The sequence below is a fragment of the Podarcis bocagei genome (assembly GCF_964188305.1).
Source record: "Podarcis bocagei genome assembly, chromosome: 9".
Taxonomy (NCBI): Eukaryota; Metazoa; Chordata; class Lepidosauria; order Squamata; family Lacertidae; genus Podarcis; species Podarcis bocagei.
In genome coordinates this window covers 79,953,354-79,980,113 of record NC_138134.1, presented here as the reverse complement: position 1 = coordinate 79,980,113, position 26,760 = coordinate 79,953,354, and the positions used below count along the sequence as shown (strand labels likewise).

Here is a 26,760-nt window from a genome sequence, read left to right as displayed (position 1 = left end):
GTTCCAAAGGGCCAGTGCTCCCGTGCTGTAAGGCTTATTCCTGCCTGCGGTTTGTGTAGAATGGATTTCCTGGCGTGATGGTTTCTGAGGGAGGAATCTCCTTCTTCGGAGGGAGAGATGTTGGGTCATGGAGTGATCAGTCACAGGATAGTCAGGTGGCAGCAGGTATTTTGGGGACAGTTGCGGCTGTTTTATAGAATCATAGAATTGCAGAGTTGGAAGGGACCCCGAGGGTCATCCAGTCCAACCCCCTGCAATGCAGGAATCGCAGCTGAAGAATCCCCAGTAGGTGGCTACCCAACTTCTGCTTTAAAACCTCCAGGGATGAAGAGTCCACCACCTGAGGGAGTCTGTTCCACCGTCAAGCAGCTCTTACCTTCCAGGGACCAGCCCCAGGGACACCCAGGATGTTTCTGTCCTCTTCAGACTTAAGGGTACAGAGAATTCTTAACAATTCAGAATCCACAGTGGCAACACCGTCCATGTGCCCTGCATTGCGTTGGGGCTTTGGAATTGAGGTGTGTTAACAGGAGAGTCTTGTAACCTGCTTCTCATAGGGCATTTTTGGACAGAGAAGGTGATGTGGCTCTTGCAGAGGGAGAGGCAATAATTATCTTCATTCAGTTGCCGCATGTGGGAATTGGAAAGGTGCGCTGTTCTAAGCATGGATCCAATAAGAGGCCCAATCCACTGGGATCTCCTCCTCCTGCACACAGTGGGTCTTACACAGAATCCGCTCCTGACTGAGGGGCTGCGGAGGTCCCGGCAAAATGGCAGCTTCTGTTTCTGACCACAGTGACTCCCTTGCGGCGAGCCTTGTGCTGTGTCAACAAGGACTCCAATTTACTGGCTGAAAACGTCATCCTCTTCCTCTCAGTGAATTCCAAACCCAAGTAAACTCTGTCTGTATAGTTTAGCGCCTGCCGTCCGTCTCCTCCTGGGTCCAAGTCTTTTCCACACACTGGCCTCAGCGTTGGCCACTTGCGATTGTTTCCCATGGACCCAGATCAAATGCCGAGTTGGGCACAGTCTCCAATCGAAAAGAACCTATTAATTTCCAGTTGACTTTGTGAAGTCACTAGCTTCTTTGAAATCCTACGCTTGCCACGTCTAGTGCAAGGAGACTTCAGCTCTTGCTCAAAAAGCAGCTAACCTTTTTCCTTCCCGCCCCCGTCACAATGTAAATAAAAATTGGGGGACAAATTCAAGTAAAATAACCTGCAAAGGTCAGCTGCCTTCTATCCTAAGTGGATGTGACCTCCACGGAAGGGAAAATTCAGGAATGACTACTGCGCTGGGCATTGGGGTAGCTGGGCAGTCTGGGGGTTGGGGGGGGACAAGGTTCCTGCCCTTTTTGAGGGGTTTAAGGTTCTGCCATGACCAGCTTTTGGACACTGGAATAAGAGCCCCCACCAACCCTAAGAAGCCAGGACATGATGCTGTTGCAGGGGGCCTTTACAAGCCATGTAAAGGGACCCCTGACCGTTAGGTCCAGTCGTGACCAACTCTGGGGTTGCGACGCTCATCTCGCTTTATTGGCCGAGGAAGCCGGGGTACAGCTTCCGGGTCATGTGGCCAGCAGGACTAAGCCGCTTTTGGCGAACCAGAGCAGCGCACAGAAACGCCGTTTACCTTCCTGCCAGAGCGTATTCGAACCGCCGACCTTCTGAGGTTCCATTCAACACCTTAGTAGGTGCTCCTTGGGGAAAGTGTAACAAAACCCCTGGCCAGCAGGACATCTTGTGGCAAAGAATTCCATATATTAATTCCACACTCTGTGCCCTGAACCTAGCACCAGTCAGCTGCACTGGGGGATCCTGAGTTCCCGAAGGAGAGAAGTAGGGAACAAACAAACCTTCCTTTGCTCTTTCTTCTCCATTCATATTTTTAAAACCAGTATTGTTTTTCTTCTCCATCTGTACCAGGAGTGACTAACTTGTGGGAGCTCTGTAGATGTTGGTGGGCCCCAGATCCTGTTAGCCCCAGGTAGCATGTCCCGTAATCGAGGGTCATCCACTCCAACCCCTTGCAGTGGGATTCCTGCATTGGCCGGGGGTTGGAGTGGATGACCCTTGGGGTCCCTTCCAACTCTACAATTCCATGATTCTGTGATCAATGAATGGTGAGGTTTTCAACCCAGCAACACATGCAGGACCTCCACAGCTGAGCAATGCTATGATAGCCGGTCTGTTTGTTTTGAATCACTTTCCTAGGAATCCCCAAGACAGAAGACGTTTTTCTTCCTTTCCACTTAGCATGAGCACAAGTTCTTTTGCGATTAGCAACCCGTTAGTTTAGATCCCTTGAACGAGTTCATGGTATGTTTCCCCCAACATCCATCACCTTAAACTTACTATTTGAACTGCGTTACTTGCAGTTTCATTGCCTATTCACCCAAGCTGCAGAATAAGGAGGCCATGTTATCTCCGCTTGGAGTGCTTTTGGTGGGAGGAGGGGGCACTCTTGGGAGCCTCCTCCTGCCTTTCCCAACCTGGTGCCCCCCTCCAGTGTTTTGGACCACCCTCAGCCCTGCTCCTTCTTACCTGCTAACCAGCACAGATCCATGGGCTACTTTTCCTTGAGTGGCCCAGCCCGCAGCTTCCCCATGTTTGAAGGAGTGCCCCCCCCAGCCCTCCACCCCTCTTGCTACATGTCTGCAAGGAGTCCTGCTTTCTCCTTGCAGGCCAGCCAGATGTGGTTTCCTGGAGGTTCTCCGCTCCCTCCCTCCTTCCCTCCCTCTTGCAGTGAGGTAGGTAGCAGCCAACGTGACCCTGATTGTGGACTGGAATTAATGGATGTTTGTTTTAACAGCCTTTGAGTTTCAGTAGCTCCTAATGAGGCCTTTGATAGCGAGGTTCCCTAATTAACAAGGCAGCCTTTCAGCTCTGCCCCTAATCCTCTAATTGTTAACACATTTCCTTGATTTGAGTGTGTTTTCTTGTCACCACCAAAAAAACGTGTTGCGGGGACGGCTTTCAGGGCTTTCAGCTCTGGCCTTCTTTGCGGAGGTGATTACTCCTCCTCTGGGACCCGGAGGGTTTGCTCCATTGCCCAGGGCCTGAAACACAAATGGAATTAGGTGATTTCATGCCTAGTTTTCCAAAGCAGATGGGAGTCCTCCCAGAGCACGTGCTCTGCAGCCGTCCGAGCAGCCTCGCTTGACTTTGGCCTCAGAAGAGAGTAATCTGTGCCCTCCTGGCCTCTGTGTTTGCCCTGCCCACCCCAAGGCATGTTGGCCTTCCCAGTCTCGCCCATCCCTTTTCACCCTCCTGTGGGCAGTGGCTATATCATGCACGGCACCATATTCCTAAAGCAGCAGCAGCCTCACTGAAGCTGAGCTGTTCTGCATCTGGTCAGTGCCCAGATGGGAGACAACCTGGGAATCCAGAGTTCTGTGGAGGAGAGGCAGGGACGTAATAAGAGCATCTGCTGGATCAAACAGATTCCTCACTGGCCTTGCAGACAACTTCATTGTCCAGAAAGTGGGAGAAGCAACAAGAGGAACAGCCATTTTAGATCTGGTCCTAACCAATGTTGATGACCTGGTTAGTGGGGTAGAAGTGGAAGGATCATTAGGCGCGAGTGATCATGCTCTTCTGAAGTTTACTATACAGCGGAAAGGAGCAGCCAAGCACACTAGGACTCAATTTCTTGACTTTAAGAAAGCCGACTTCATAAAACTTAGGGAAGTGCTGGGTGAGATCCCATGGACAGCAATACTAAAAGGAAAGGGAGTTCATGATGGCTGGGAGTTTGTTAAGAGGGAGATAGTAAAAGCACAACGTCAGGCAATACCAATGAGACGGAAACATGGAAGGTGCCTAAAGAAGCCAGGGTGGCTATCTAAAGAACTTTTAACTGAATTAAGATTTAAAAAGGATGTGTACAAAAAATGGAAAAGGGGGGAAACCACCAAAGAGGAATTCAAACAAATAGCCAGCACATGTAGACACAAAGTCAGAAAAGCTAAAGCACAGAATGAACTCAGGCTTGCTAGAGAGGTTAAAAGCAACAAAAAAGGCTTTTATGGGTATGTTCGTAGCAAAAGGAAGAACAAAGAAACAGTGGGGTCACTCCGAGGAGAAGATGGTGAAATGCAAACAGGGGACACAGAAAGGGCTGAACTCCTCAATGCCTTCTTTGCCTCAGTCTTCTCCGATAAAGAAAACAATGCCCGACCTGAAGAATTTGGAGCAAATGATTCAGCAAAGGAAACACAGCCCAGAATAACTAAGGAGACAGTACAAGAATATTTGGCTAGTTTAGATGTATTCAAGTCTCCAGGGCCAGATAAACTGCATCCAAGAGTATTAAAAGAACTGGCAGATGTGATCTCAGAACCACTGGCAGTCATCTTCGAGAAATCCTGGAGAACAGGCGAAGTCCCGGCAGACTGGAGGAGGGCAAATGTTGTCCCTATTTTCAAAAAGGGGAAAAGAGAGGACCCAAATAATTACCGCCCAGTCAGTCTGACATCAATAGCAGGGAAGATTCTGGAGCAGATCATTAAGCAAACAGTCTGTGAGCACCTAGAAAGGAATGCTGTGATCACCAATAGTCAGCATGGATTTCTGAAAAATAAGTCATGTCAGACTAACCTGATCTCATTTTTTGACAGAATTACAAGCCTGGTAGATGAAGGGAACTCAGTGGATATAGCCTACCTTGATTTCAGTAAGGCATTTGACAAGGTGTCCCATGATATTCTTGTAAAGAAGCTGGTAAAATGCGGTCTTGACTCTGCTACCACTCAGTGGATTTGTAACTGGCTGACTGACCGAACCCAAAGGGTGCTCATCAATGGTTCCTCTTCATCCTGGAGAAGAGTGACTAGTGGGGTGCCACAGGGTTCTGTCTTGGGCCCGGTCTTATTTAACATCTTTATCAACGACTTGGATGATGGACTCAAGGGCATCCTGATCAAATTTGCAGATGACACCAAACTGGGAGGGGTGGCTAACACCCCAGAGGACAGGATCACACTTCAAAATGACCTTGACAGATTAGAGAACTGGGCAAAAACAAACAAAATGAATTTTAACAGGGAGAAATGTAAAGTATTGCACTTGGGCAAAAAAAATGAGAGGCACAAATACAAGATGGGTGACACCTGGCTTGAGAGCAGTACATGTGAAAAGGATCTAGGAGTCTTGGTTGACCACAAACTTGACATGAGCCAACAGTGTGACGCGGCAGCTAAAAAAGCCAATGCAATTCTGGGCTGCATCAATAGGAGTATAGCATCTAGATCAAGGGAAGTAATAGTGCCACTGTATTCTGCTCTGGTCAGACCACACCTGGAGTACTGTGTCCAGTTCTGGGCACCACAATTCAAGAAGGACACTGACAAACTGGAACGTGTCCAGAGGAGGGCAACCAAAATGGTCAAAGGCCTGGAAACGATGCCTTATGAGGAACGGCTAAGGGAGCTGGGCATGTTTAGCCTGGAGAAGAGGAGGTTAAGGGGTGATATGATAGCCATGTTCAAATATATAAAAGGATGTCACATAGAGGAGGGAGAAAGGTTGTTTTCTGCTGCTCCAGAGAAGCGGACACGGAGCAATGGATCCAAACTACAAGAAAGAAGATTCCACCTAAACATTAGGAAGAACCTCCTGACAGTAAGAGCTGTTCGACAGTGGAATTTGCTGCCAAGGAGTGTGGTGGAGTCTCCTACTTTGGAGGTCTTTAAGCAGAGGCTTGACAACCATATGTCAGGAGTGCTCTGATGGTGTTTCCTGCTTGGCAGGGGGTTGGACTCGATGGCCCTTGTGGTCTCTTCCAACTCTATGATTCTATGATTCTATGATTCTATGATCAGGCCAGTGACCCATTTGGTGTAACACCCTGTTCTCACAGTGGCTGGCCAGGTGCCTCTTCTGGAAAATCCGCAGGCAGCAACAGTTAGGAGATGCACTTCCAAGGTGGTTCCCGCCCCCTTGAATAAATGGGCCATGCAAAGGAGGAGCGGCAGCTGCAAAGGACTTCCTGGGGTCCCCTTAGTAAAAGGCACCTGGTCACTGGCAGGTGAGAGATCACCCTCAGAGAGGTCCTGGATCACTTGCAGATGTCCCTGGATTGGAGGGTGAAGTTCCTGGTTCAATCCCTGGCAGCACCCCCAGGTAAAAAGAGGGGTGGGGGGGTAGGTAGCATCAGGAGCCCACTGCCACTCAGAGTGGGAAATGGTTAGACTGGGTGGGCAAAGTGCCTGAAAATGCACCATCATTCAACTTCCTCTGTTAAACGCTTGTCTCGTTTTCCCAGCAAAGTCCGGTGCCACTGAGGTGTCTGGCTTTATTTGGCACTGAACCAGGCTGAAGGCAGAGAACGCCGTCCGCAGACTCCAAGGTGTTGGCAGTGCAGCATCTCATAAGCCCTTGCTGCCATTTTTCACCCTGGTCCAGCTAGTTAGGTTTTCTGTGTTGTTTTCGAAAATCTTGGATAAACAGTTGACGCAGCCTGAAGGTTTTCCAGGGAGCTTCCTTGAATACAGCGGTTTGCTCTTCCAGTTGATGCTGCGGTCATCCTTGGGCACGTTGGCCAAGGCAAGGTTTCAGAGTGCGCCATGTTTGTTTTTTGGGCGGCCGATGCCTTGTGAAGTGATGGGCGGTTCTTGAGCTTCAGAAGGCTTATTGACTGGGAAGGCGCCTGCCCTGCCGAGCAGGGGAGCAAGGTTTGCCTTTGGTTCCCAAAGTGGGGGGGGGCACCTCCCCCTGAGGAGGGCAGTGGGATTCCTTAGGGGGGTACCGGAGGTGTCAGTGGCAATCAGACTTTGAAAAGCTGCTGTCACTGGATCAAGTTTATCATTTTTGTTGAATTAATCAAATAGTTTTAATTGGATTTTGAACAAATGCGCAATTAATTGTGGCTGTTTTGAATTTATTGTGTTATTGTCTTCCTTAGTGGGCTGTGCAAACTGCTGTTTGCTTTCTAAAGGGTAGGTTAGGGGGTGAATTTATGGAACCAAGGTTGCAATGGCTTGAAAAAAGTTTGGGAAGCACCAGCATGGAGTGACTTTCCAGCCATGCAAGTGAGCTGGAGGTCGAGGGAAATGAAACACTGTCCAGTCCCTGGTGGTCTCAGGAGGGAGGCCTTAGCTATGATTTCTGCATTGCAGGGGGTTGGACTGGATGACCCTTGGGGTCCCTTCCAACTTGGCAATTCCGTGATTCTATGAGCCCCCACAAAGGCAGTGAGTAACTCAATTGTCAATGGAGAATGAAAAGTAGGATTGTGAATGAAGAAGGAAAACTGTTGCTGCAAGTTTGAGCCATGGCTTCTGCGTGGATCATTCACCCCTGGGGCTTCACAGTGGCCCTCTTGATCCTCGGACCGGCCGCTTGTTGCCTGTCCTCCTTATTCTGGCCCTGGAAATGGGAGTTGGTATGGGAGCACCAGGCCAAGAGCAGCCGGCCAGGAATGTTATCCTGTCACTCTGTGAAATAGCTTTGCCCTTCGCACTTCTCTTTGCCTGCAAGAAATGGAATGTAGCAGCGCTTTGAGGAACGGAGCCTGCTGGAATAAGGGCCTGAGTGATGGATGAGGTGGTGCCTCTTCTTCGTGGGTCTTCCTCCCCCCCCCCCCCCGCGTGCTGAGCCCAAGGGCGCTGTGCTTCCAAAGCTTTGAGGTGAGTAATAGGCCCACGTGGATGTTTGCAAAGCATAGAAAGCAGAGACATGGTGGAACATTTGGCCAGCTGTGGATCCTGCCAGAAAGCTAAGCAAGGTCCCAAACGCAGAAGCTCATAAAACACTCCACGCACAGCAAGAAATGCTGGCCCACCAGCCTGATTTTTCACAGTGATTTGTGCTCAGGGTGCCAGAAACCACAACTGGGGCGGGTATGTCATCCTTCTGTCAACGTCCCCCCACCTCCTTCTCAGTGTCAGAAGAAATGTGCTGCCTCTTTCAAGGCACCGAATTGCACAGCCGTTGAGATGCATAAGAGGACAACGAAAGACTCCCCTGGCTGACTTCCTAGGAGGGCAGGGATACAGTCCTGGGGCATCCCATATCCAGCTTTGTCCCTGCAGGTGGGCACAACCCTCTCCTGTAGGGGCTTGGGTAGGGGTGGGGGTGGGTAGGATGCAGCCTCTGAACCTGGAGGTTGTTGATAGCGACCATAACCACTGTAGTTGTTCAGAGCCTTCTCCTCCATAGATTAGAGCAGCCGCCGTCACGTCCTGTGGCAGCAGATTCTGTGAATTTACTGCACGCTTTGTGAAGACCTTTCATTTGCCTGTCCTGCCAATCAGTTTGACAAGTCTAGCCTTTAAGAATGTAGGGTGATAAGATTGGAATTTCCTGACCCCCACTCTAACCCAGATTCTTCTAAATATATATGTATTATTGTTCCAATGATGCCCATGCCAGCTACCTTCCAGTCCTCTGCTAATGAGGCTTATGCTAATGAGGCTGATTTAAGCTAATAGTCTGTCAGATTCACATGGGAGATTTTTTTTTTAAGTTCTTGGGCCAATGCCATCAAGTCCTAGTAACCTGGTGGCTTCTGTAATTTGTTGTAAAACATCAGCTTTTGGTGCATTTCTTCAGATACGCTACCAGAAAACAGGGTTTCGGGGGCCCCTGCCATTTTCTCCACCATCTTTTCCTCTGTTAACCGTGAAGGCTGCCCGTTCCTTAGCTCTTCCACAGTCTCCGTGCCATCCCCCTTTCTTGTCTCCAGAAGCACTGTCCTCCCTTCTGCCAGACTCCTGCCTCCGTACACAGCAAAAAAAAGTATTGCTCCTGGTCAAGAGTTATTTAGCGTCACCTCCTGTTTTGCAGGGGGTGGACGGGATGACCCTTGGGGTCCTTCCGAACTCCGTACTTCTGTGATTCGTTGAGTGTTGTGGTCCGGGAGAAAGCGTTTGATAAGGAAAACGGAGTCTGTGAACAGATTTGAAGCACAGGAGAGAATAAGCCGGGGTGACGACATGAGTTGCGGGGTCACCAGATTCCTCTCCCCTCCAAAGCTCATAAGAAGTCAGGGGTGGCTATTGTGGTGGCCTCCAGACTGGACTCCGCTCCCTCCAGCCTCACCTATCAGGGCCCATTTGGTGAGAATCGGAGTCCGGCCGCCCCACAGCCTTCCCTCTTAGCGTGTCTTTTATTGGCCTGGGTCTGACACGGAGCTCCTGCCCTCCCCCAAAAGCTTTCTTTTCCCATGTTGATCTCCAAGCCTGTCCGGTCCTGTTCTGAATTGGAACGGCAGGGGACTTTTGGGATTACTCGGTTCATGTACAGTCTCCTTTCGCTGAAAGAGAATAAAGAGTCGTTTTCCTTTTTTGCTTTCCAAACAACTCGCTTCATACCGTTCTCGGGCTTTCTGGGATGAGATGGTATTATGCGTCTGCAGAATAAACTGTTCATTTTACCTGGCAAAGAGGCGGGGGAAGGGGTGTTCCTCCAAAACGCCGTCGTAAGGAGCAAGGATAATTAAAGGTGGTTGTTCTCTTCCCGCAAGGCGTCATTAGCATTAAGAATAAACTTCAAAGCGTTGGATTCTGGCATTCTGTAGCAACAAGATCAGAAGAGTTTTGTGGCCCTTTTGAGAGGCTAGCTGCCATATTGTGGCCTCCGAGCCTCGCCCATCAGATGCCGGAAATGCCTGCTTCTTTCAAGGATAACCATCTCAGGGGTTGTAAATGTACCAGACTGTGTGTATTTTGCAGCCTGCTTATCTGATATGGACAAGCCAGCTTCACAGGGGGCACAAATCAGCTCCTGCTCCTGTCTGCGTCCCCTTCATTTGAGGGTTATTTCTAATGTTTCAGGAAACAGCAAGCAGCCGTTCCGGTTGATGGATCTCTCTGGCACCTTGCTACCAGGTACCTCTGGAGCCTTGGGTTTCTTAACCCAGGCTAAGCAGCAACTGCTACCACCTTCTGCGGACGGTTGCATTGGGGATGGGGGGCTGGAGCTTCCACCACTGAAAACCAGAGGTTGAAAGGGTGAGAGACACCCTTTTCATCCTCCTGGTGTGTCCAACAGGGACAGATAAATGTATTCTGCTTGTTTTTTAAACTCATTGAGATGCCTCCTACTTACTTTTGTTGTTCGTTGTTTCCATTGAATGCCTGTTATTTAAAAGAGTCCCAAGGCCAAAATATAGCATAAGATGCAGTAATAGAGTAAAAAGGTAAAGGGACCCCTGACCATTAGGTCTAGTTGTGGCCGACTCTGGGGTTGCAGCACTCATCTCGCTTTATTGGCCGAGGGAGCCGGCGTACAGCTTCCGGGTCATGTGGCCAGCATGGCTAAGCCGCTTCTGGCGAACCAGAGCAGCGCAAGGAAACGCCATTTACCTTCCCTCTGGAGTGGTACCTATTTATCTGCTTACACTTTGACGTGCTTTTGAACTGCTAGGCTGGCAGGAGCAGGGACCGAGCAACGGGAGCTCACTCCGTCACGGGGATTCGAACCGCCGACCTTCTGATCGGCAAACCCTAGGTTCTGTGGTTTAACCCAGTGTTTCCCAACCGGTGTTCCGCGGCACACGAGTGTGCCGTGAGACATCGGCTGGTGTGCCGCGAGATGCCTGGAGGGAGGCTGGCGAGTCGGGCGGCGAGAGGCGGGGCGGCGGCGGCGAGGAGAGGCCGCGCCTCCTGCTGCTGCCTGGCGCTCCTCCTCGCAGCCGGCAGCGCTGCCTGGGCGCCTCCGCGCGACTCTGCCTCGCTGGGTTTGGTCTCCCAGCAGAGACGGGTCACACGCGCACCTCCCTCCCTCCCTCAGCCTGCGCGGAGGGAGAGCCAGAGAGAGGCATCGCTCCTGCGCGGCGGGAGAGGGAGCAGCCGGAGCGATGCCCCAAACGAGCTGAATTCCGAGCGAGGGACTGAGGGGGGAGGGAAAAAACTTTCACTTTCGTGCGTCCCTCCCGGCGTGACGCTGCGCGCTGACGTCACGGGGCGGGGCTTTAATGGTGGTGTGCCGCGAGATTTTTTTTCAGTAAACAGGTGTGCCGTTGCCCAAAAAAGTTTGGGAAACACTGGTTTAACCCACAGCACCACCCACATCCCTCTAGTAATAGCATATGCGGTGATTAAAACTTTCTTTGGCTTTCTCTGATCTGAAGTGTCCACCCAGAGAAGTGGGATGTTTCTGTTATTTAATAATAAAGAAAGTGAAGGCCTCTTGTGCTGCTCCCTTGCAGAGTGAAGGGAAAGCTGTTGAGATGACCAGCGTAGGGAGCTGCTTCCAGCTTCAGAGCCTGAGAAATCTCAAGGGTCTTTCCAGGCAGGGACCAGAAACTCAAGGGAGGCTGTGCGCTCTTCCTTTCCCAAAAGACATCACATTTGAGGAATGTGGCAGCCTGTCTCCTGCTCAGCGGTGTGTGTGTAGAGGTCAGGGTGCATCTTTGCCCATTCAGACTCTAGCTGTGGGTGCATGTAATCTGCTGCTCTTGAAAACGCAGCCAAAGTGAGCAGCCTCGCCAGCTTTGCACATCTTGCTTTGGGTATTTTCCCTCCAGCGTCTCTCTTTGCATGGGTTTCTAAGGGGATAATTACCTCTTCCTTCGTGTTATTTCCCCCCAGGATTCACAATTAATTAATTACCCATGGCTTAGAGGATTGATGGATAGGGCAGGGAGAATTCAGACACTCGCAAGTGAAGTGCCCAGGGCCTCCCAAGACACTTTGTGGGTAGCTGCCCAAATATTGCTGTCAATTTGGGGGGCTACCAGGCTTCAGTGGCAGCTCTTACCAGAATGTACCTGGAAGTGGAATGGAGCAGTTAATCTTGCAGGGCCAAACATAAGTGCTAGCTATTCCATCTTTCTTTCTTTCTTTCTTTCTTTCTTTCTTTCTTTCTTTCTTTCTTTCTTTCTTTCTTTTTCTTTCTTTTTTTAAGGCAGCAGACTTCCCACGCTTTTGCTCCATTTCTCTCTAAATTTTCAGCAATTTTAAATGTTTCTTAAAGCTTACTATTAGGGTCCCTTACCTGCTTTGAATGGGAGGTGTCATTTCTATAGCAAGCTATATTGATGAAAGCCAAAAGTAGTTATGGAATTTGCAGGGCGCAGGTTCCTTCCTGACAAGAGTTAACTGCAACAGCATCATGGGAAATGTAGTCTGCAGTGAAAAAACCCGAACAAACCATGGTGACCTTTCCAATGAAACCTGAATGCCTAAGAAACCTTAAACACTGATACAAAATTTGCAAGTTGATTTTGATTTAATATTCACATTCTGCTTTTCCAGTAACAAATGTTGCTCTCAGGATGGCTCCTAACAACACCATTTGCATTGAAAAGTCAGCAAACAGTGATTGCTATAATAATGATAATATCAGAAACACAGTAACATTTAAATAAAGCAGGGAAAAAGCAAATCGTTCGAGCAATTAATACAATTCAATACAAGCTCACGCTGATTCCCAGTTTGGGAATCTCACTTTGATCCCATCACCCTCTGGGCTGGTTTACACAATGATCTTATGTGTATGATAAAGCATTTCCTATTCTGCATCTTGCCAGGGTTTTATGCAGGAGAGGAAAGAAACCCTTCCTGTGTCCTCAGGCTTGGCGAGAAAACACTTTTTGTAACTTGTTTTAACCCTGCCTTGTGCCAAGGAACTGAATTTGCCTTGGCTGAACCTGCCAGCGATTGCAGGTCATCAAAGCCAGGCCAAGTTGGGGTGATGCCACCGACGAATCTCTCCTGGTTGGGAAAGGCTTGTGTGGTTCTGTGCACGCCCTCCTTGTCTCTTCCCCCTTCCCCCCGTTTGGAGATCTTGCCCTCTTTGGCAGCCCTTCTGACATTCTTCCCCGTTTTGCTTTCCAGGGCAAGGTGGCTCAGACGGCCTGCATGTCGGCCTGCAAGCACTTGGCCACTTCGCTGACCCAGCTGCTCTTGGAAGCCGAAGTCCGGCAGCTCTCGCTGGGAGCCTTGCAGCAGTTCAACCTGGACGTGGCAGAGTGTGAACGTAAGGCTTCTTCCGCGTGCCGGGGGGGGGGGCTGGGGGACGTGCGCCAGGAGATGGACAAGAGGGCTGGGTTTTGCCACAGGAGCGCCCAAGGCAGGCTCAGGCCATGCTGTGTGATGATGATGATGATGATGATGATGATGATGATAATAATAATAATAATAATAATAATAATAATAATAATAATAATAATAATAATAATAATAATTTATTTATACCTCGCCTGTCTGCCTGGGTTTCCCCAGCCACTCTGGGTGGCTCCCAACAAAGTACTGAAAATACAATAAAACATCCCCATTCCTTCCCTGCCCTGCTGCCGGCCCCTTCACCCCAGGGACTGCCCCTCCTCTGCCCCTTGTCCTTCTGAGGCTGCTGCTCCCCATGGCACAGTGGGAGAGTGCCTGCCTTGCAAGCAGAACGTCCTGGGTTCAAACCCCAAGGGCATTTCCTGGCAGGACTGGGAGGCTCCAGACTCAAATCCTGGAAACCTGCTGCTGCCAGTCAGTGTTGACAGTACTCAGCAAGATGGACCAGTGGTCTGACTCTGTATAAGACCACTTCCTGGGTTCCCTTGCTCTGTCCCGTGTGCTGACCTGAGCGGGTTCCGAGCCTTTCTTGCCCCTGACGGGGCTTTTCCACCTGCCCCTGCAGTCAGGCTGCTCTCTGTGCCTCGAGAAGAATGGGAATTTGCAGGGGGTATATTTCTCATTCTTGGCTGCAACAGAATTCCATTAACCTCAGCGGGGATTTTCTCCCCTTTACAACCTTTTTTTGTATTTTGTATTGTTGTTGTTTAGTTGTTTAGTCATGTCCGCCTCTTCGTGACCCCCTGGACCAGAGCACGCCAGGCACTCCTGTCTTCCACTGCCTCCCGCAGTTTGGTCAAACTCATGCTAGTATCTTCCAGAACACTGTCCCACCATCTCGTCCTCTGTCGTCCCCTTCTCCTTGTGCCCTCCATCTTTCCCAACATCAGGGTCCTTTCCAGGGAGTCTTCTCTTCTCCTGAGATGGCCAAAATCTTGGAGCCTTAGCTTCAGGATCTGTCCTTCCAGGGAGCACTCAGGGCTGATTTAATAATAATAATAATAAATTTTATTTATATCCCGCCCTCCCCAGCCGAAGCCGGGCTCAGGGCTTTCCTTCAGAATGGATAGGTTTGATCTTCTTGCAGTCCATGGGACTCTCAAGAGTCTCCTCCAGCACCATAATTCAAAAGCATCAATTCTTCGGCGATCAGCCTTCTTGATGGTCCAGCTCTCACTTCCATACATCACTACTGGGAAAACCAGAGCTTGAACTATATGGACCTTTGTTGGCAAGGTGATGTCTCTGCTTTTTAAGATGCTGTCTAGGTTTGTCATTGCTGTGTACTGTATTAGCATCTTGCATTTTTCTGTGGGGTCTCAGTCGCCTGCAGTGAAATGCAAGCAGCACCTAAGAAGCCTGCTATTCAAAATCCCAGGTCTCCAGCCTGCAAAAGTGGTGGGACCAGTCAGTCTGAAGTCTGTTCTGCAAAGGGAGCAGGGGAATCCTAGTCCATTGGATTGATAGTGGTGTTTCTACGCCACTTTCCGTTCAAATGAAGCAGCTTAGAAACAATAAATAACCAGAACGGAACAGAACATCGCAAGTACAGTCATACAATTAACAAATCAGCAGTAAAGCAGCTGAAATCTGTAGAACGCTATTAACAAGTTTGCTGCTTTGCTTCTTTGGCTCCAGGTTGCACCCACAGCTGCTGGAGCTGGGGAAGATCCCTGCCTGGATCCTGGGGAACTGCTCCCGGCCAGTGGGTAGGCAATGCCAAGCTAGATGAGTGGATCTAAGGCCTTGACCTGTTCGTGGGGGGTGCCAGCCTGCGTGGTCGGGGCAGCTGACCCTCTCCCTCCAGGCCCCAAATGCCCCTTGGGCTGAGGAGAAGGAGGCTCCTGCTCTCTCCTTCCTGCCCGTCAGTTTCAGAGAGAAGCAAATGCCGGCAAAAGGCTTTGCAGGCTCACTGCCCGCAAAACCCCCTCATTTCCTGGTGATCTTTGCTGACAGCATGACTGATAAGTCTCCTCCCGAGGGTCGCTGCTGATTTCCATGAGCGGGAAGGACTTTCCATGGTCCGTAGCTCATCTCGCACTTGCCCAGCCTTTGCTACTCACTTCCCTGCGCTAGACATCAAAATTAGACACTTGTTGAAGAATAAAAATGGGGAGCAGTGAGTGATCTAGGGCCCAGTATACCGGGAAGTGTCCCCATTCATTCCATCAAGGTTTGTGCCCTGAAAGGGGAACAAATGAAAAATAATTTCCACCTCCCTTTCTTCCTTTCCTCATCTCCCCCCCCCCATTTTTCTTTATTGAATTAGTGTGCTTTTTATTGTACCTTATGTGGAAAACTTTCAGTGAATATTGTTTACGAAAAGAGGGAGAAGAAGGGAGGCTTGTTCTGCCCTGGGGGAGCTGGGAGCTTGCAAGGAGGCTGGGGTGGGTGAGAGAGGAGCCCTGAGGAAATAAGCCAAAGCCCCAGTGCACAGCTTGCTTCTAGTCTTGGCCGTAAGAAGGAGACAGGCAGAGAGCCCCACTGGTCAGGCCCAGCTCCCCAGCCGCTGCTCTTCGTTTCCTGGGCGTCTCTCCGCAGGTCCTAACAGAGAGCCACCTTCATGGGTGAAAAGCCCATTCAGAATAAATTGCGGCACTTTGTGGGGAGACACTAGGGCAGATTGGAGTGTTCTCGGAGGCCCTGTCTCTGGCTTGTCTGGGGCTAGAGCCTCCTGCATTCCTCCCTTGGGGATTTGCGGAGCAATTTCCGTGTCCTGTCTGAACGTAGCCGTGGAAGGAGGGGAGCCTCCCCATCCCTCCCAACCTGAAGAGCAGCCGCCTAGCCAAGGCGTTTCCATAATGGCCCCTTTCTTCTGTGCAACAATGTCCTCCTCCTCCTCCTTCTCCAGATCTGCTCCAAACTCTTTCGTTTCCCCTCCCAGTGATTACCTGCAGCTGTTGAGTAAAGTGCAGGCAGTCGCCCTGCTTGGAAAGATCTTGGCAGGAGTTTGGGGAAGGCGCACAGAGTCCAAGTGTTGCTCTCTCGAAGGTCAGGCGAGGTGACGGGGCGGCTGGGCCTGCCAGGCCCCTTCCTTTTCCATGGCTGGCCAGAGGTGCCTCTCACCTCTGCTCCGAGGCTGGCAGGCAGGAGCGCTCAACTGGATGGGTGAGGGAGGGAGGCAGAGAGAGAGAGACACAGAGAGCTGGACGTTCCCAAACTTAGTTGCTTTCCAAGCTGCAAGCAGTAGTCAGACTATGCACTCTTTTGGTTTTCTTAATGCAGTTTCAGTCCACAAAGTGCACACACACAAAATAACAAATTTTATATAATAATAATAATAATAATAATAATAATAATAATAATAATAATAATAATAATAATAATAATAATAAAAAAAAATTTATTTATACCCTGAAGGGAAGGAGTTCCACAGGGCGGGCGCCACTACCGAGAAGGCCCTCTGTCTGCATATAAAACGTACAACTCAGAGAAAACGTGCATTGGAAAAAATGTGGGTTTTGTGGGAAGAGTGTGCACAAAGGTCATACAGTTTACACGCAGGTGTGGCAGTGTATACATGTGCTCTTTTGGAAAGTCCTCCCCAAAAATGGGCCGGGAAGGGCCAGCGAGTGAGCAGTGGTGAAAGGCTCCCGGAAGGGGCTTGGGCTGGTTCTTCCGGGTCTAGCGGGCGCTTGCAAGGCACACGGTCCTTTGCTCTTCTAAGTGACTGACCTCTTTGTTCCCGTTGATAAGGGTGAGCGAGGGAGGGCGAGTTCTCCTGATCTTCCAGTTGTGGTGGGGGCAGTCGGAAGATGAACCCACCCAGGAGGTGGCAGTATCCCAGATGGATTAAGGCTGCCCTCTGTGCTTCCGGGAGAATGGGAATTTGCAGGGGGTATATTTCCCCCCTTTTCAGTGTGTAAAGTACAGGGACCTCTCTGTATATGTCTTGTTTCTGTTGTACAGCCAACGAAAGGAAAAAACGTCCATTGCATATAATCAACCCATGTGGGTCTTTCTCCTTCTCTCCCCTCTCCCACCCCAGCTCTTCAGTTGTCTTGGGCTCTCTTTAGTTCTTCTCCTTTGTCCAAGGCTTAGCGGTTCCTATTCCTCCGTCCTGCTGCCTTTGGGAGGGTGCTTTGGGAAAGAGGTTTGAGTCCCCCTGTAACCCGCCCGGGGTGGGTGGCCCCTGCTTGCAGGCCTCGCGGAGACATCACTTCTTTGGCCTGAACACAGATCTCCCAACCCTCTCGGCTGCCCCGGGGCTTTGTACCGGGGCCAGCTCCATTCTTGGTCCATGTTCTGCTCGAGGGGCCATGCTGTAGGGGGCTTGCTCTCTCGCTCCCGCTCGCTCCCACCCCCCTCTCGCCTTGCTGACATGGCACAGGGATCCGATGGTTTCCTGGGCAATCTCCCGCTGGGCCGTTGGGCTGCTCTGTGCTAATTGTCCTGACACCTGACTGAGGGGGCTCAATGGAAGAACTGGCTGTGCCCTCCTGGGCCGGGTGGTGGCTGGAATTAAAACAGCAGGTTTTGCACACTTGTGCCCTGACATCCAACTGGCAAGCTGTCCTCCGAATATGACCTCTCCGGCTGTTCAAGTTGCTCAGAGAACTCTGTGCGGCAAGTGACTCCTAATAATAATAATAATAATAATAATAATAATAATAATAATAATAATAATAATAATAATAGACATCTGGTGCATCTTAAGAAAACCATCTCATCAGTCTGTGGCATCTTGAGGCTAGGAGGTTGATCTCCATATGATGCCATCTTGTTGTTGTTGTTTAGTCATTTAGTCGTGTCCGCCTCTTCGTGACCCCATGGACCAGAGCACGCCAGGCACTCCTGTCTTCCACTGCAGTTTGGTCAAACTCATGCTGGTCGCTTCGAGAACACTGTCCCACCATCTTGTCCTCTGCCATCCCCTTCTCCTTGCACCCTCCATCTTTCCCAACATCAGGGTCTTTTCCAGGGAGTCTTCTCTTCTCATGAGGTGGCCAAAGTCTTGGAGCCTCAGCTTCAGGATCTGTCCTTCCAGTGAGCACTCAGGGCTGATTTCCTTCAGAATGGAGAGGTTTGATCTTCTTGCAGTCCACAGGACACTCCAGAGTCTCCTCCAGCACCAGAATTCAAAAGCATCCATTCTTCGGCGATCAGCCTTCTTTATGGTCCAGCTCTCACTTCCATACATCCCTACTGGGAAAACTATAGTTTGTATGCCATGTATGGAGTTGTAAATCAGCCATGGCCCATGACATCCATTCAGACTGCAGGGGAGCCAAGGAATCTGCCTGGCACAGGGTCAGAACCTTGGTCCATCTAGCTCAGTATTACAAGCATTGGCTGTGTTTTGAATAAAAGCCTAAGAACAAGTCTCCCTCTCGACCACACACCCAGTATGAGAGAGCCAGTATGGTGTAGTGGTTAAGAGCGGTAGTCACGTAATCTGGGGAACCGGGTTCGCGTCTCCGCTCCTCCACATGCAGCTGCTGGGTGACCTTGGGCCAGTCACACTTCTTTGAAGTCTCTCAGCCCCACTCACCTCACAGAGTGTTTGTTGTGGGGGAGGAAGGGAAAGGAGAATGTTAGCCGCTTTGAGACTCCTTAAAGGGAGTGAAAGGCAGGATATCAAATCCAAACTCTTCTTCTTCTTCTTCTTCACCCAGCTTCCCAAGGCTTCATTTTCCATTCCTACCTTAGATTTTGTCCCGACGACAAATAAATCTTAACAAGTAAGAAAATTCCAACATGGGAAAGACGTCTGTTAATAAATTTTCAATGTGCACCTTGAGCGATTAAGAACTCCTCAACCTGGGTAGGGGTTCTGCCATCCTTTGCCAGGACCCTGCCCATGCTAAGTTTTGGGAGAGCCTAGAATATGCTGCCTCTTGAGCGACACCCTGCAACAAGTCCCTGGTGCCCAGTCTTCCTGGCCTTCCTCGAGGGTCCGGAGTGGCCTGCTGCATTGCTGAGGCTGGCCCAGCTACTCAGATCATCCAGTCCTCACTTGGGGCACCCATAAAGCAAAACACAATCAGAGAGATGCACCCCTGCAACGTCGCTGCTACACAACGTCTTGTGTAGACCAGCTGCCTGAGAGGACCCAAGTTCTTGGACCACCCTTGTGTGTTTCTCCAGCATCTCAGGTAGTGATGCTCTTCCTGAAGTCCTGGCCAGTTCCACCAACTAGTAGCATGTTAGGCGAACAGTTTAGGGAGATGAAATGTGAGTTTTCCTCTTGTGATGTTCAGAGCCCTGAGTTTCCTAGGAGGGAGATGCTTCTAGTTTACTCAAGGTAAGCAAGAGGAGGTGGGATAGCCTTGCTTAACCTTCAGTGTGTGAACTTAGCAAGGCAGCAAACAGATCTTCAGCATTCATACTGTGTTGTTTGTGATGTGGTGTTTAAATAATTATGCACCACATTGTGGATTTAGACCCGAAACTTTGAATCCAGGTGACACAGAAGAGAGAAGGATCTGAGGATCTTTCCCCTGATCCCTGTTGACATGAGCTGCTTGTCCAATGGCCACCTTCAGAATAAATGGCTGTTTCGTGCAATGGCAGCGGTGGTGGTTCTCCCCCACTTTCTGGTCCTTGTGCAATGATATGATATATCAGTTGGAGATGTTATTCTGTTCCAACATAATTAATGGAGCAGCCTTGCTTATTTATTTTTGACAAATGTGCATAGATCACTGTGACAGGCATGAAATTAGAAAATTCCTTCAGTGCCCCCAAATATAAATAGCTTTCGGAACTGAAAAGGGTTTCACAGCTGAAGATTTTATTGTGTTGGGAGGAAAACTTTTTCCATTGACCCCCACCCACCCCCCGTCCTCTCCCTCCATTCCCCCAAATGCTTTTCTTCTTTGCAAATTGTTTGTCCATTCACAAAACAAATACTCTGGAGCCCAGTGAAGCTCATGGGAATAAATTTCAGGTCGAATTAGTACAGTTTCCTTGCTGTCAGGATGGTGGAATTAATGGTGTTTTGATGACACAAATTTTGAAGGGTGAACAAAAAGCTGGAAGGGAGGGAGACCTTGCTCCTTAGAAGTGCGGTCCTCCTCTCCCCCAGCCGCTGTTGTCTCCGCTGTCATCCGTCTGCCAATCTCCCTGTCCATGGTTAGTTAAAAGCGCTTTTTATCCTCTCTTCTTTCCCACAGAGTTTGCCAGATCCGGCCCAGTGCCTGGGTTCCAAGGGGACACACTGCAGTTGGCCTTCATCGACTTGAGACAAGTACGTCTTTGTGTTCTGGTGTTTTGTCCTCCTTTTAAGATGTGTGACTGAAGACCATCAGGTCTTAAGGGAAGGGGAAGGGGAAGGGAGGAGGGGGCGGGGTTGGCGAGCCGGGCCGGAGACCTCTCCTTCCTCGCCGCCATCGCCAACGTCAACCCTCATGGATGTGGCCACCGGTTTTGTGGAGTTGCCTACGGCTCTTGCGCCGACGGAAGCAGCGGGAGAGAGGTGGCGGCCCGGTGCAAGGTGTCATCGATAGCCCTTGGGGCCATGGGTGGGTTGGGTTGGACTCTATCCAAGTGGAGGAAAGGTGGGCTTGGCCTGGGCGCCTGGGCCTGAGCAGGTGCTGCTCCTGCTGGTCTGACTTTTGTCTTTGTGCATAATGCCTGGCTGGAGGGATTTGCATTCCGCTGTGCGCAAGGAAGGGGTGTTTGTGTGTGTGCGCGCGCGTTTCGTTGGTGCGTCCAGGGGGAGGCGAATGTTCTTTCTCACAGGCGCTGCCTCCAGCCCCAAACTGTGCCGCTTCTGTTCCCGCTTCCGCCGGTGGCCAGAGGCTCCGCCCATTAGTGGGACCTCATTGTGGCAGCCTCGCCAATTGTGGTGGGCCATAGGGTGCCCCTGGGCTTTGGCAAGCGCAGATGCGGAGGAAAGAGGCCATTTTCCAGCAAAGTCATTTGTTACGGAGCGGGGGCAACACCCCGGCCTGTGGGGGGGGCGTGTGGGGTGGTGGCGGGGGCCTCGCTTCTGTCATCTGTTGGCAGTGAAGATGGATGGCGGTGGAGGAGAAAGTCTGAATGAAGTGAGATGCAATGACTGATGCCCTTTTTTCATCAAAACAATCTTTGTCCATTAAAAGACACCCCGCTTTGTCTCAGCTGCCACGATGATGCAGTGCCATTTGTTTCCGAGGCTGACATGGGCTTACATTCCCAGTGGCATTCTCTGGACCATGGGGTGTTTCTGTAGCCTCCATTGGCTCTGCTCTCTTCCCAACCCTCCCTCCTTCCCTCCCCGCAATCCCCTTCCCTGCCAAGTCGGCTTTCAGCCTCTCTACGCCCCGAGGGATCAGGCCATCCCAGAACACCTTCCACCCTGGGATGTGCCGTGGCGCGGACTCATTTCCCCGTCCGAAGTTGCTGTTTTGCCTCGTTTGCAGACTCTCCACAAATGAACCCAAATGCTGTGGAAGAAAGAGAAGACCCCAGATTTGAGGCCGAACGTAAAAGCTGAGATTGCTGTGGTGACTTTGACCAGAAAGTTCTTCCTAATGTTCAGTCAGAATCTTCAAATGGCAAGGAAGGCGGTTGTGACGATGTCAGGAAGTACTTTCTGACTCTAAAGGTGGTGGACTCTCCTTCCTTGGAGGTTTTCAAGCAGAGGCTGAATGGCCATCTGTCATGGGATTCTTGAGCTGGGATTCCTGCATTCCAGCGGTTGGGACAAGAGGACCCTGGGAGCTGCCTTCCTGTTCTATGATTCTGTGACTGCTCTGAGCTTGGACCATGAGCAGTGAGATGCTTCAAGGAAGGTTCTAAGCAGGGCACGAGAGACTCCTGTGATGTTCCACTGGGATCATAGTCAGCCCACTGTCTTGGAAAAACGCAGTTCCATTCTCAGACTAAACCACCAGTGTTTCCAAGCGCTGCTCTGGTTTCGGTGTTCCGTTGTGCCAGAAGCAGCTTAGTCCTGCTGGTCACATGACCCGGAAAAACTGTCTGCGGACAAACGCCGGCTCCCTCGGCCTGTAAAGCGAGATGAGCACCGCAAGCCCAGAGTCATCTGCAACTGGACTTAACTGTCAGGGGTCCTTTACCTTTTACCCGTCTCTCTGTGTAACCCTTTTGGAAAACTGCTCACACATGGGCACCTGCAGTCAGGATTTCAATGGTTTGGTTCTCAGGACCTCTCCTCGTGGCCTTGGTGTGCTTGCTCCTTCTCGTTGGCTCTGCAGCCCACCCTGTGTCACAATTTGCTCAGGGGGGGGGGTCCTCCCGTTCTATACAAACCACTCTCCTTGCTCTCCAAAGGTGCCCGGTCTGACCCAGCCACCTTTGAGCAACAGATGCCCTGCCTGCAGCCCCCTGCCCCAGGCACAGTGGCAAGGCAGCAGTCGCAAAAAGCCAAGTTGCAAGAAGCCAAGTTACAGGGAACCAGGCAGAGGGCCTTCTTGGTACCCTCCCACCAGATGTCAAAGAGAAGAACAACTTTTAGAAGACATCTGAAGGCAGCCCTGTTTAGGGAAGATTTTAATGTTTGATGCATTACTGTATTTTAATATTTTGTTGGAAGCCTCCCAGAGTGGCTGGGGAAGCCCAGCCAGATGGGCGGGGTATTAATAATAATAATAATAATAATAATAATAATAATAATAATAATAATAATAATGTATTATTATTATTATTATTATTATTATTATTATTATTATTATTATTATTATTAAAGAGGTAGAAAACTACAGGCTTCTGAATAGTTGCCTGGATTCCCTCCTTCTCCAGAGGACAGCAGCCTAGGTCTGCTCCAGAATTGGAGATGATGCTGTGTGGTCCAAAATGCCAAGGAGCTGCTTTGCTTATAAGAAAAGGAGGTCAATAGACATATCACAAAAGTGTTGCTTTCCCCCTCCTTCCCACTACACCCCACTTAAACCGTATTCACAGCGACATATTTCAAGTCCAGATGCTTTGGGAAATAATTCCTAGGGCTGCTAGGAATGGGAGTCCACAACGTTTGGGAGGAAGGGCAGGGTATAAGTTCAGTTGACAATAACAGTGTTTTGAAAACCACTTAGAGATTTTGATGTCTTGCAGAGCCCTGTTAAATATGGTTTTGCAGGGAGGGGATGAAAAGGAGCAGCCCCCTTCACCATTCCCCACAGGGGGCTTGCCAGCCCCTCTGTTGCCCCAAGGACACCCAGGGACGGGACGGGGTCTCTAGCGGTTGCTTTCGAGATGCTGTCTGCATTTATTCTGTACCATCTTTGTTCTGCAAAAGGGGCCTCAGCGAGGATGATGGCTGGAATATTTTGGCACAGCCAGGAAAGAAACTGCAGTTACATTTACTGGTATGGCTGTGTTCGCCCAGGCTACGATTATTTAATACTCGAGTCAATCGCAGCCAGTTTTAATACAGTGTCAGATTCCAGCCTCTGAGTAAGTCGGCTGGATCCTGCGAGAGCTTCTGCTGCATCAAGGCAATTTAGCTTCAGAGCTGCAACTTGACTCTGAATTGCTCTTCGTGTTTTTAGCATGTGAGCTGCGCTTTCCCCACGGGGAGGGCGAGTCTTCAGCCCCGTTGCTTCTGCTCCAGAACATTTGCCCAGGTGCCGTTGGTTCCCTTCCCAGGCCTTCAGCCAGTAGGGGGTGCTGTGGGAGTATCAACCAGCAGCCCCCCTTTTTTGCAAGGAAGAGGGTATGCTACCTGCCGCCGGTCCAACTTGGCCTCGCAGCCAAAGGAGCTCAAGTTCCAGGTCTGAAAAATCACCCCCCCCCTTCTTAATACCAAGTGCACGTTTTGAATTAAAACTGTTGATTTGCTTATATTGAGGGGTGCGTGCAAAGTATTTGCACAATCGGATCCACAGCCATAGGAACATTTCAACACTTGGCAAATGGCTCAGTAGGCAACCCCAGGAAACCTGTATCTGTTTGCCGAGCTGATGAGCCTTGGTGTGTGTGTGTGTGTGTGTGTGTGTGTGTGTGTGTGAGAGAGAGAGAGAGAGAGAGAGAGAGAGAGAGAGAGAGAGGAGAGTGGCACAGGCAGGTGTCAAGTTTTCTTGTGTCCCAGGAAAGGAAACCAAGCAGCAGCAGCAGTAGCAAAGCCCTTAGTTAAGAAACCCAGTTAGCATCCTCCCTCAGCAGACCAGACGGCAATGGCCAAGAAGTGGACTTTTGAGTGTGTGTTCTATTTGGGGTCCCTCCACTTTGGAGAAGTGGTGGCTTTTGCCAATGGCTTTGCCATTTCCAAGAGGACTGATGAATGGACTTCTAATTAATTTGGATTTAATGGATATAGGGAGGACTTGCTTCCCAGGAGACATTTTGAATTGTTTTAACAACTGGAGCATACATAGAGAAGCCATTTCAAATCCAGTTCAGGCACAGACCTCCACTCAAAAGGCAGGTCCTCAGTGGGCTCTGAAGAGACTCTGATAATGGTGCCTGACTGATATACAAGAGAAGAGCAGAAGGTCCAAGGGTCAGGAGGAGCCACCACACAAAAGACCCTGTTCCTGCATCCTCCTGTTGAGGTGGTAATTGCGGGAGGTCCTGCAGCAGATCATGTACAAACACTTGATTGATATATTCATGTATCCACCTAGATCCCATTTTTCCACCCCAAAGTGGGGTCTCTGAGCAACCAGCAAATTAAAACAAAACAAAAAATCACTGAAAACAACAATAGAAGCTGAGGACGCCATAATTTAATGGGAAAGAAGTTGGTGTTAATCTCTTTCTCTTTTCTGAAGCATAACACAAGGTAAATCTGGAGGAGGAATCTGGAATGGGGGACCTTGCACAGAATTGAGCCCCTGCCCCTAGCCATTGTTTCATGAGAGTAGTCCTCATGGTTCAGGAGTGGGGATGGGGTGGAGTCAGATGAGTCAGGTGGCCTTGCGAAAGTTCAGGATAAAATTTCTCTGCCCTGCTTGGGTCGCTGAACCCGGTGCTGAATATTGCAGCCACTTTCATTTCTCCTCTTAACCAGAAAAAAACTAAATCTTGGAAGCTAGTCGCATTATGCGAAACAGATCCAGATGTGTTTAATTTACATGCAGTTATTCTGACTGCTGATTTGGATTTCCTTGGTTCAGAATTTGGTTTTTGTTTTTTAAAAGTGTATATCTTCTGGCTCAGAGCCTGCATATGGGCTTCATCACACCTCTTACTCTTGCAAGCACACCTGACTTGTGGAGAAGCGACCCAGCTGTGGCCTTGTGCCTCATCTTGATCATGGGGGGGGGGGCAGGAGCAGCATCAAAACAGGCAGACCCTGGAGCCGAAACCCAGGACCCCTCCCAGCCCCGGTGGTGTGAGCGAGAGAGTGCCAAGGGCTCCCTTTCAGCGGGTCCGGCCTCCCTCATTAATGGGGCTGCTCTTGAGAATGTGCAGCCCCACATCCTGACAGGAGTTTGGGCGGCTGTGCCGCGCGATGCTCTTGGGTCAGAGCTGTAACCTGAGGAAGGTGAAAAGAGACCCGGCCGGCCAGCTCCTTCCCTGGCACTGCAGCCGGAGCCATGGTGAATTTTTCATCAGGTCCTATCAGGGCGAGGAGGTGGTGTCTGTTACCCAAGAAGGGGCGTGTGTGTCTCGAATGTGTCACCTGGCTCGGAGGGATGCTGCTGCCAGGGACGGAGGAGGAATCCTTTTGGAAAGATGTGCAAGAAGCCCAGGCCGTGGCCCATGAAATGTGTGTGTGTGTTTAGGGGCCCAAAGAAACGAAAAAGGGGTGTCATAGGATTGTGGAGCTGGAAGGCATCTTCTTCTGCCTGAATTCGAAAACACCACATTCCTCGCCTTGTTTCTGTCCCCCCCCCTTTCAATTTTTTTTATTGATTTTCCAATTTTTTAAAAACAAACAAACAAACAAACATAAATCTCAACCGTATTTAAACCAAACTTAGTAACATTGTTAAGTGACTTCCTCGTATCTCCCTGGTTGAATTTCAGTGGATATCATTCTAACGGTTTTCCAAAACCAATATTCTTATAAAATTAACTTAATCACTTAACATCTTTCTTTCTTTCAAATTCAGCATTAAACATATTCATTCATCACATTACCTATTTCAATCCTAAGCCTATCTGTTTTTTGCAAGCATCTCCAATTAACTTAACATATTTAACTAAATAATCTTTAAATTTTGTCCTTTCTTCCTGATACTCCTCCTCCTTCTGGTCACGGACTCTTCCGGTCAGATCAGCCAGCTCCGAAAAATCCATCATTTTCATCTGCCAGCCTCGCCTCGTTTCTCTTGACTTCCTCTTTCCTTTTCCTTCCTGGCTTTCCTTCCTTACATCTTTGGTCCTGTCCTACTTTCAGCTGTCCTTCGAACTGTGGAGCCCCACGCTGAAGACAAGGCTCCCCCCTGGGGTCTTTCTGGGACCCCCTAGGCCAGGGGTTCCCAAAGTGGGCAGTGGGATGACACACCTGGGTGTGGGGGGCACTAGGAGGCAAGGGGGTGGCAAACGTGGTGCTGGGAGTGTAACAGACTACCAGACTTTGAAAAGCTGCTGTCGCTGGATCAAGATTGTGAATTTTGTAGAATTAATTCAAATAAATAGTTTTAACTGGCTTTTGAATGTACGTACAGTTAGAAAGAGCGAGGCTCCGTGATGGCAATTGCATCCGACAGCCGAGCACACCCCTCACTGGGCAAGGCAGCTTCTTGGGGATTGTGTTTCTCCTGCATCTGTTCGCCCCTGGTTTTTACCTGAGTCAGCACATCAGATCTGATCACTCTTTACTCCAGGGGCGAGATCAGGGAGCTTAAGGTTTTGAGGGTGGCTTGGCAGGACCAGCCCAAGATGCTTTGCTGCCTGAGGCAAAGGACGGAATTTGCTCC

General features: G+C 50.0%; 1 protein-coding gene across 1 annotated transcript in view; it reads left to right on the top strand.

The window, feature by feature from the left end:
- The window catches only part of EXOC6B (exocyst complex component 6B), a 228,979-nt gene that overhangs the window by 158,869 nt on the left and 43,350 nt on the right, over window positions 1-26,760 (top strand). The window contains exons 19-20 of the mRNA XM_081207034.1: window positions 12,782-12,923; window positions 20,125-20,198. Of these exons, the coding sequence (XP_081063160.1) occupies window positions 12,782-12,923; window positions 20,125-20,198 (216 nt within the window). The remainder of the gene's footprint in view (window positions 1-12,781; window positions 12,924-20,124; window positions 20,199-26,760) is intronic.